General features: G+C 39.2%; 1 protein-coding gene across 1 annotated transcript in view; it reads right to left on the bottom strand.

Moving 5' to 3' along the window:
• Positions 1–11,288, bottom strand: part of LOC105804918 (ubiquinol-cytochrome-c reductase complex assembly factor 1) — a 125,759-nt gene that overhangs the window by 90,132 nt on the left and 24,339 nt on the right. The window contains exon 5 of the mRNA XM_012637661.1: positions 4,957–5,029. Within this exon, the coding sequence (XP_012493115.1) occupies positions 4,957–5,029 (73 nt within the window). The remainder of the gene's footprint in view (positions 1–4,956; positions 5,030–11,288) is intronic.

Here is an 11,288-nt window from a genome sequence, read left to right as displayed (position 1 = left end):
CTACTCGGGAGGCTGAGGCAGAAGGATTGCTTGAGTCCAGGAGTTTGAGGTTGCTGTGAGCTAGGCTGACGCCACGGCACTCACTCTAGCTCGGGCAACAAAGCGAGACTTTGTCTCAAAAAAAAAAAAGAGAGAATCGATGGGGAATTTCGGTCATTATGGTTGAGTCTGTCTTTTGGAGCAATGACTCAAGAAAGAAATGCTATCCCCCGGCCTTTCAGCAATCAGTGATGTGCACAATGTACTGAATGATAGATAACAAACAGGGGTCACCAGGAGATAAAACACAGGGTGGGACCCCTTTGAGGTAGCACCAATAATAACAAAGAGTTGTAATTCATCATGGGCTTACTGTGTACCAGATGTTATAATAGGTGCTTTACATGCATTAACTCAATGAATCCTCCCTATGAGGTGGGCACTGATATTACTCCCATTGACAGGAGAGAAAACTAACTCTTAGGTCAAGACAATTGCTGCTCAAGGTCACAGAGCTATGAAATGAGACACCTGGGATCAAATTCAGATCCGCTTGATTCCAGACACCATGTTCTTAGACATGTGTTCCAGACACTAGTCTAACTGTCTCTTTAATACTAATATCAGAAACTAATACACACTAAGGGCCCATCCTACATGCCAGGTACACTGCTAGTCACGTCAATACATTTTCTCACTTAATCCTCACTTTAACCCTGGACAGAAGCATGACAATCGTCATCGTAAAGATGAAGAAACAGACTCAAAAAGGCTAAGTAATTTGAGGGCAGCCACAATATTAATAAGCTAGTGGCAGGGCTGGGTTTGAATCCAGGTCTGTCACAAAGTGACAGCAAAATACTCTGGTGAGCTTCCTAGGAGGTGTCTAGCAGCTGTCAAGTGGACTTCCTCTCAAAGCCCAGCAGGAGGGAGGTGATGGCTGGCCAGCCTGGCCAGCCACACAGCTATTAAGACACATGCCATCTGAGAGTGGGCCAACCACCCTCCACCTAGAACGAGAATAGCCCTGAGAAACTCTCAAGCCCAGATCTGAAGTTGGGTCTTTTTTGGATGCTAGAACAAAACATTAAAAAGAAAAGTTTTCTTGGAAGTCTGTCTTTCAATCTGGAAAATAAAATTTGGCTGCTTCTAAAGGACAATCTGTTCAATTGCTACCTCTACATCAAAGCTTCTCAGCAGCCTCCAGGAGCCTTTCCAGTTTTCTCAGAGAGGGAATCAGTTCTTAGGCTGGAAAGCACAGATACTCAAGACAGGCCAGCAGCTGGACTTGGGTCACAATTTCCCCTTCTGGGGGTCACCTCAGGGCTGAGGATGGGAAAAGAGCTGGCATATGATTGAGTCCCTATACCCACTGGGGTCCCTTAAAAAGTAAGACCAATCAATGTTGACTGTAAGCTACATAAAAATACAGCAGATTGTTTAGCTCAATGAAATGTGTTTAAACATTTCAAAGTTAAAACCTGTGAAGAGTCTTTTGCCACGATCACACTCTTATCCAATGCACATTCAGTGCTTCATTTTCTGAAGCTAGGCATTTTCTTTCTCGACATCAAGTTGGATAAAATTAAATAATTCATTACTGTTATGGGGAAGCCGTATTAACATAGTCGTTCATTTAACAGGGGGTCAGATTGCCTGACCCAAAACCCTCACTCTACCTCTCATTCACTACATGATGCTGGGTAAAGTTACTTAGTCTCCAAGTGCCTCATTTCTCTTCTCTATGAAAATGGGAAGAACAAGATAATCTACCTTGTAAGGTTTTGTGAGGATTAAATGAGATAAGGCCCGTAAAATGTTTAGCAAAATGGTTACTATTTAATAGGTACTCATTTACTATTGTTTTCAGTGAATGATTTAAATAATAGGGTTTTAATTATCTCCAACAAACCTCACTAATTATTTAAGATTGTGTAAATAAAGTGATAAACCTCAACCATTGACTCAGAACTTACTGATTAAGGAGCCTTCTCTCCAAGGTCTCTAGGGTCGCAAGAGTTAAAGACAAACCAGTCTGCAGACAACAGGATGGAATTAAACACAAGCTTCACTGACTGGCCACCTCTGCTCCAAAGTACTCTTCATAGCAGAACTGGTCTCCAAAAGACCAGTCAGCAAACCGCTGCATGCTCAGGTATGGCATGCTCATTTATGGCACACAAAAGACATCATTAGAACATCTGGGAAGCAACAATGGGCTGCTAAGGTATCTTACCACTCAGAATCCCCAATATCTAGCTCTCTGGATCTAAACCTTTGAACACTTCAGCTCTGAGGATGACAGAGAGTCTGTAAGTTTGGCATTTTATGGGTACCTATCCAAGAGGCTAACTGATATTATTGTTTACTCACAAAGAATAAGTAAACAACTTATTCTTAAACAATCTTCATGAAATAGCACCAGCCTCACTTTTATTAGGGGTAGGGTGGGTGAGGGTAACACTAGCCTGAGACTCTATCCTTTTAAAACTGAATTCTTGGGACTCTAAAAGTCAAGGTCTAAAATACCAAAAATCCAAGTGAACAATGACCACTACAAAGGTGTAATCTTAGGAAGCAATATATATATTCTCTATTTCAAATCTGTCTGGTCTACTCTTTAGAATCCAAGCCATAAGAAAGTCACATTATTTTATAGATTTTTTTTTTATCTTCTGCCTCCGGATGGTATGTTCCAGATTTGCTCCCTTTTTATTCACTAGCCACAGTTTGGAACCACTTTGGTTTGATTTTAAAACTTATTCTACCCACCAATGACAAAGATGGGCCACAATGGAACATAATACAAAGAACATGCTATAGGACTTAAAAGGAAATTCTCAAATTGAGTCTTAGAAAATCTGAAGAGTGGTGTCACTGAATATTTACTGCCTCCCTAGGTAATTACTGCAAAGACAAAGCTAGGACAAAGCTCACAGAGATGTACCTTCCCTAGTAGGTACAAACATCAGTTTCCAATACTAATAGAACTTCTCACAGAGGCAGTTCTCATTTAAATATAATAAAATACAAAAAAATATTAAGATGGATTACAATTTCTAATTTGTAATTATGTTCATTCACAGGCAATATGTTATAATGGAAAATTCCCCTAGATTTTAAGCCAGACAACACAGGTTCAAGGCTTGGCTAAGGAACCTTAGGTGAGTCACTTAGCCCTCTCTAAGCCTCATCTGTTTCTGAAAACAAAACAAAAATGAAAACAAAATTCCTACCCTACAAAATTTTGTAACTCCTAAATGAGACAAATGTAAAAGCATACTAGGTAAATGTGCGCTCTTAGTACTTAACAGTTACGATTTTCATAAACTGTTCTTAAATTTTATAAGTAGTTTACAACAGGCTATGAGTTAAAACATGATATATAAACTAAATATGTAAAAACAGTAGTCTTATTATTCAATACTATGATATTAACTCAAAAACCTTCAACAATGAAGAATTAACTAAGATAAAGATAGCCAGTAAACATTCTTTCAAAATAATTATACTAAATTTCTGAGTTATTTATTGAATCAAATACTTAATGGATATCTGAGGATAGGTTTTAAAAAGATCTGATGAAAAATACTTAGCACATGGATTCGAGAAAGCACTTAAGAAAAAGACAGCTTCTAATATTAATAGTTTCATCTGCTAAAGGAAGGACATTTTCTCCTTTTGGACTAATTTCTCTTAAAATGAGAAATTCTTAGAATTTAACAAAGTTGGCTATGAATAAATAAGAAATGAAAGGTAGATACCAAATTGGAATCAAATTCAGTGTGGTATTTTAAGTTTCTAATATCGATCTGCTGAGATGGTAAAATAAACAAAACAACTTGCATTTCATTTTTAAAAAATCAAAATAGTAATTAAATAATCAAATTGCATCTAGCTTTCTTCATTGTTATTAACATAATTATATACAAATATTTGTTGTCAGAGAAAAATAACAAGTGTATATGGCTAGATATTTGTTGCTTTGAGGATATGGTTGTTACCATAGAAGTATACAGCATACATTTCATGTCAAAAATTTATGAAACTGGAAATGGCTTAATCTCTCCCAATGATTTTACAAGTACCTCCTTTAATTAATTTTGTTCATAACTACAACAATTTATGAAAACAAAATGAATATTGTATTGACATAATCAATTGCTCGTTTGTGATGGTCTGAACCAATAAAACCCCCTTGGAAATGGGGTATAAATAATAAAATTATATGTGCCTTTTATATGTGCCTTTTGACCCAATAGTCCTTTAATAGAAAGAAAAAAATCATGAGGCTTATTCCAGGCTTATTCTATTTAACTAAAACAATTAAAAACTAAAAACAGGCCGGGCGCGGTGGCTCACGCCTGTAATCCTAGCTCTCTGGGAGGCCGAGGGGGGCGGATTGTTTGAGCTCAGGAGTTCGAAACCAGCCTGAGCAAGAGCGAGACCCCGTCTCTACTAAAATTAGAAAGAAATTAATTGGACAACTAAAAATATATAGAAAAAATTAGCCGGGCATGGTGGTGCATGCCTGTAGTCCCAGCTACTCGGCAGGCTGAGGCAGGAGGATCGCTTGAGCCCAGGAGTTTGAGGTTGCTGTGAGTTAGGATGACACCATGGCACTCTACCCCGGGCAACACAGTGAGACTCTGTCTCAAAAAAAAAAAGGAGAAAAAATATGGGCAGAGGGGATGGATATATTCACACCTAATGGGTACGGTGTGCACTGTCTGGGTGATGGGCTCACTTGTGGCTCTGACTCAAGTGGTACAAAGGCAATATATGTAACCTAAACATTTGTACCCCTGTAATATACTGACATTTAAAAAAAAGAAAAGAAAGTAAAAGCAGAAGGAGAAAAATAGCTTGTATTATACACTTTGTGTAAGAAAATTGTTTCACTAGTGACTTAAGACGCAACCATAAAAATGAAAACTAGATTCATTTTCCTTTCAGAACTGTCAAATAATAACTTACTTAGAAAGAATTCCTCGAAGTCAGTTTTCTCCACACAGCTAGTATACATGCGCAGGGCTGCAATCTTAATCTTCTAGACAAAGAAAATAAAACCAAACTCAAAACATGACTAGTGGATGTTCTAGTGCCATTAGATATAGATCACAGAATCTCATATTTCTTAAACTAGAAGGAAGGGTCTAAATGTGGGTCTAAGCAATCTATTTAAACCAATAAAATTATTTTTTCTTTTCTTTTCTTTCTTTTTTTCTTTTTTTGAGACAGAGTCTCACTCTGTTGCCCAGGCTAGAGTTCCATGGTATCAGCCTAGCTCACAGCAACCTTAAACTCCTGGGCTCACACAATCCTCCTGCCTCAGCCTCCCAAGTAGCTGGGACTAGAGGAGTGCCACCATATCTGGCTAATTTTTTCTATTTTTAGTAGAGCTGGGGTGGTCTTGCTCTTGCTCAGGCTGATCTCAAACTCCTGAGCTTAAGTAATCTTCCTGCCTCAGCCTCCCAGAGTGCTAGTGATTGGAAATGGTTTCATCATCTTTAATACTGTTCACTCATTCATATTTTGCCATGTTTCAGAATTGACTTACGGGTTTTACAAGGATATGCAGTATGTAAGACAAGATAAATCAAATGTGAGCCAAGAGAAAAGAAAAGAAGGGGACAAGCCTCTCGGTGGCTCACGTCTATGATCCTAGCACTCTGGGAGGCCAAGGCAGGAGGATTGCTTAAGTTCAGGAGTTCAAGTGAGACCAGCCTGAGCAAGACCAAGACCCCCGTCTCTATTAAAAATAGAAAAAATTTGCCAGGCATGGCGGCACATGCCTATAGTCCCAGCCACTCAGGACGCTGAGGCAGGAGGATCACTTGAGCCCAGGAGTTTGAAGTTGCTGCGAGCTAGGCTGACTCCATGGCATTCTAGCCCTTGCGACAGAGCAAGACTCTGTCTCAAAAAAAAGGATACAACTAAATAAATTAGCACATCGACAAAAGGCTTGTAGAAGCTTATTTTTCTTAAAATGACAGGGAAAGTTACAAACTCAAATATGCACAGACTAAAAACAAACATGCACAGACTGAAAAGGACATAGCAAGTAAAGAAAAACCCATTGAATTTAGCAGAGCTGTGGTATTAAGGTTCAAAGTCACCAAGGATATACTATACCCAATACTACACAATGTTCACATTTTTGCATACGCTCTACTGTGTAAAAAAAAACCAAACAAACAAAAAAAACAGGATCTCTGATAAGCAGAACAAATTAAGAAAGGATTATGTCTTTGATTGTAACTAAGATTTATTTATTTTCTAATCTGAGGTCTATCTTGTTTTCAAGGCTTTTAGTCTAAAGCTCACACAGCATATAGGGGAAAACAGAACATATAACAAATGGAAATCTGATATGCCTATCTAGGGAGTAAATCGGCATTAGAAACCCACATTTAAACAAAAACCATGGTAAAACAATAGAAAAGAAAAGTAAATTAGGCCAGGCACGGTGGCTCATGCCTGTAATCCTAGCACTCTGGGAGGCCGAGGCGGGTGGATCACTCAAGGTCAGGAGTTCAAGACCAGCCAAGGCGGGTGGATCACTCAAGGTCAGGAGTTCAAGACCAGCCTGAGCAAGAGATGATCTGGACAACTAAAAATATATATAGAAAAAATTAGCCGGGCATGGTGGCACATGCCTGTAGTCCCAGCTACTTGGGAGGCTGAGGCAGAAGGACCGCTTGAGCCTAGGAGTTTGAGGTTGCTGTGAGCTAGGCTGACACCACGGCACTCTAGCCCGGGCAACAGAGCAAGACTCTGTCTCAAAAAAAAAAAAAAAAAAGAAAAGTAAATTAGGCTGGCACGGTGGCTCACCCATGTAATCCTAGCATGCCGGGAGGCCAAAGTGGGAGGATTGCTTGAGCTCAGGAGTTCATTCAAGACCAGCCTGAGCAAGAGCGAGACCCTATCTCTACCAAAATATAGAAAAAAATTAGCCGGGTGTGGTGGTGTGTGCCTGTAGTCCCAGCTACTCGGGAGGCTGAGGCAGGAGATCGCTTGAGCCCAAGAGTTTGAGGTTGCTGAACTCTAGCCTAGGCGACAGAGTAAGACGGTCTCAAAAAAAAAAGGAAGAAAGACAGAAAAGTAAAGCAGAAAGAATATCATAAAGAGCAGAAATCAATAAAATTAAAAACAGAAAAATAACATAAAAAATCAAAGAAGCCAAAGCTGATTCTTTAAAAATATCAACAAGATTGATAATCTGTAGCCAGACTGACCAAGAAACAAACCAAAACCAGAGAGCATACAAATTACCAATATCAGAAATCAGCAAGAGGACATCATTACATATCTTAAAGACATTAATAGGATAATAAGGGAATATTACAAACGGCTTTAGGCCAATGAAGGTGATTACTTAGATGAAATGGACAAACTCCTTGAAAGATTCAAACTACCAAAGCTCACTAGAATAAAATAAATAACACAAATACTCTTGTCTCTACTAAACAAATTGTATTTATAGCTAGAAATCTTCCCACAATGCAAACTCCAGGCCCAGATGGCATCAGTAGAGAAATCTACCAAACATCTAAAGAAATGATACCAAATCTACACAAACTGCCAGAAAACAAGAGGAAAGAATTCTCCCCAGCTCTTCCCTGAGGCCAGTCTTACCCTGATATCAAAAACAAAGTCATTAGAAGAAAACAAAACTACAGAACCATAGCCTTCATGAACACAGATGCAAAATTCCTCAACAAAATATTAACAAGTTAAATCCATCAATATTTTTTAAAGACAATAAATCATGATGAAGTGGAATTTATCCCAGGAATGCAAGGTTGATTCAACACTGGCAAATCAATCAGTATAATTCACTAAATCAGCAAACAAAAAAAGAAGCCTATTTAACTTTCCTAACACCTGTAGTTCTTGGTAGTATTTGTCTTCAGATCACATCTTGGGAAGCATTTGTCTGTACCATCACCAAACTAATGATATCCTAATGATATCATTATCCTAATATTTTGGCCTTAACAAGCCTATTCCTATCCTTGAGACAGGGAGTTTAGGACATCTGTCCTAGCTCTTCAGTTCATCCAATAATTTATTGAGTACGTAATTCAGTGCCTGGCACTGATCTGGATGCTGAGAATAGAGCACTAAACAAAACAGACAAAAATCCCTGCCCTCATGGAGGGCCATAAGGCCCAGTTCAACTACGGACAAATTTATAATTTTAATTAAAACTCCTAATCACCTATTTCTTGATCTTTTTTTTAACCTTACAATTTCCTTCAGACTCCTATATATAAAGTCCTCTAGGCTCATAATTAATCACCCTACCTAAGAAAGACAGACTTGCCTCCAAGGCCTAAGTCTTCCCTTGAGAAGGAAGCTTTCCCCACAACATGTTCATGAAAAAGCATTCATTACAAATAATGAAGATTTCACCAGATTGGCCAGTGTATTTATACAGTGCTTACGCTGTAGAAATCAAGAGCATTTTATAGTTCTTCACTTTTCCTGCAGCAAAGCCAAGCCTTTATACTTTGATGAGCCATTTTCCTGGACAAATCTTTAAAGCAAGTCCCTTAAGATCATCACTCAGGGCCTGGAAATAACAACTTGAGAAAAGAACTTTTTCAAGAATCATGCGTTAATATAAGTTAAGGAGATAGGTGGACTAAATTTCCAACCAGTCAATACAAGTTGTTCTCATCCTTGGATGACTTCATGTCTATTTCATTCTAACTTTGGAAGATTTCATCACTCTACTTAAAAGAGAAGTACCTTAACCAGCTTTAGGAAATGAAAATCTGCTCTCCCACTAACTGATGCATTTTGTACTATCCTACAAGAAGAAAAATGAATCTAGTAAAAGGCTTGCACTAACAGCTATGTGAGAGTCGGAAAGGAATTTTTAGTCACTTGAACCTTCTCTTCTGTACTGGAATTCCTTCTACAGCATTCTTGACTTAACGGTCAACCATCTGGGCCCCTGTTCAAACAAGATCAGTGACCTTGTAAGGCTACCTACCCAACTGGAGGACAATTCTTGTTAGGTTTTTGTTTTAGTCAACTTAAATCTCCTTCATGTAACATCCACTAACATTATTCTGTCCACTGGAATACCTCAGATTAAGTCTCTTCATTTTTTTTCACATTTGCACCTCAAATAGCCTGAGAAAAACCATCATGTCTTCTCAGGCTAAGCATCCCTATTTTCTTCAACCATTCCTTATTCAACACAGTTTCTGAAGCTTTCACAAGGCTCACTGCCCACCTGTCAATACATTCCAGTTTGTCACTGTCCTTCAGAACAGGAATACTTTTTGGCTTAATGCTAATATGGAAACGACCTATTCTGTGGCATGTGGCTGAATTTGGTAAATGTTGTCCTTATCTTACCTGATATTGCTATGTAAAGATAATGAAGGCTGGGTGCAATGGCTCATGCCTGTAATCCTAGCACTTTGGGAGGCTGAGGAGAGAGAATTGCTTGAGCTCAGGAGTTCAAGACCACCCTGAGCAAGAGTGAGACCCTGTCTCTACTAAAAATAGAAGAATTAGCCACGCATCATGGCACATGCCTGTAAGTCCCAGCTACCCAGGAGATTAAGGCAGGAGGATCACTTGAGCCCAGGAGTTTGAGGTTGCAGTGAGCTATGAAGACGCCACTGTACTCTATCCAAGGCAACACAGAGAGATTCTGTCTCAAAAAAAAAAAAAAAAGATAATGAAAAAGAATGGTTATTTCAGGATACTCAAATAGGTAAAGAAAAGCTACATTTAAAATTCTAAATGACTGTAGAAAAATGGGAACAATACATGAAAACAGTAAAGAAAAAGACAGAAAAGATAGTTGATACTGCTGATATAGACAGAGACACAGACGTTTCACTCCCTAACCAAACCCATGTGGAAACACAAATCAAAGAATTTTGCTAGTGCAATCCAATTCAAGTATCTAGCAATAGATTTCTGAGTGAACATGCTGAAAAGGGCTCTCAGTCATTCAAGGCTGGGCATGGTGGCTCATGCCTGTAATCCCAGCACTCTGGGAGGCCGAGGCAGGAAGATCGCTTGAGGTCAGGAGTTCAAGACCAGCCTGAGCAACATAGCGAGATGCCATCTCTACAAAAAATAGGAAAATCAGTCAGGCGTGGTGGCGCATGCCTGTGGTCCCAGCTACTTGGGAGGCTGAGGCAGGAGGATCGCTTGAGCCCAGACATTTGAGGTTGCAGTGAGCTATGCGTGTGCCACTGCACTCCAGTTGGGCAACAGAGCCAGACCCTATCTCAGAAAAAAAAAAAAAAGGAAGCAATACCTATATTTTACCACCTTAATTATACTACAATGTCATACTTTGATATTTTGATGTCACAATTTTTTTTTTTTTTTTTTTGAGACAGAGTCTCACTCTGTTGCCCGGGCTAGAGTGAGTGCTGTGGCGTCAGCCTAGCTCACAGCAACCTCAAACTCTTGGGCTCAAGCGATCCTCCTGCCTCAGCCTCCCAAGCAGCTGGGACTACAGGCATGTGCCACCATGCCCGGCTAATTTTTTTTTTCTATATATTTTTAGTTGTCCAGATAATTTCTTTCTATTTTTTTAGTAGAGACAGGGTCTTGCTCTTGCTCAGGCTGGTCTCAAACTCCTGAGCTCAAGCGATCCTTCCGCCTTTGCCTCCCAGAGTGCTAGGATTACAGGTGTGAGTCACCACCCCCAGCCTGATGTCACAAATTTTAAAATGATAATTATATAAAGTAGACATTGCCACATCACAAAAGATTTTAAAAATGCAAACATTAGGGATTTAGTTGAGATCACAAGGGAACCAAGAAAAATCAGAGGCTAACTTAAGCTAAAAAACGAAGGAATTTTCCTGATGATTTAGTAATCCTCCAAATGGTAGCCAATCTTCCCTTTGGAATCATAAAAAAACAGACTAGACAAAGCCTATGGTAGCAACCAAGTGGAACCTAATCACCAAGAAATGAATAAAATAGTGAATTTTTCTCTCATTTCTTTCTTTCTGCTCTCATCCTCCTTTTTTTAATTTCTTATTTTCAAACAAAACACATATTTTTAGTTTTTAAGTCTAAATGCCATAATCACAACCTTTTTTTTTTTTGAGACAGAGTCTCACTCTTTTGCCCGGGCTAGAGTGAGTGCTGTGGCGTCAGCCTAGCTCACAGCAACCTCAAACTCTTGGGCTCAAGCGATCCTCCTGCCTCAGCCTCCCAAGCAGCTGGGACTACAAGCATGCGCCACCATGCCCGGCTAATTTCTCTATATATTTTTAGTTGTCCAATTAATTTCTTTCTATTTTTAGTAGAGACGG

This window comes from Propithecus coquereli, unplaced genomic scaffold, assembly GCF_000956105.1.
Source record: "Propithecus coquereli isolate 6110/MARCELLA unplaced genomic scaffold, Pcoq_1.0 Scaffold122, whole genome shotgun sequence".
NCBI lineage: Eukaryota > Metazoa > Chordata > Mammalia > Primates > Indriidae > Propithecus > Propithecus coquereli.
This window is presented reverse-complemented; position numbering and strand designations above follow the sequence as displayed.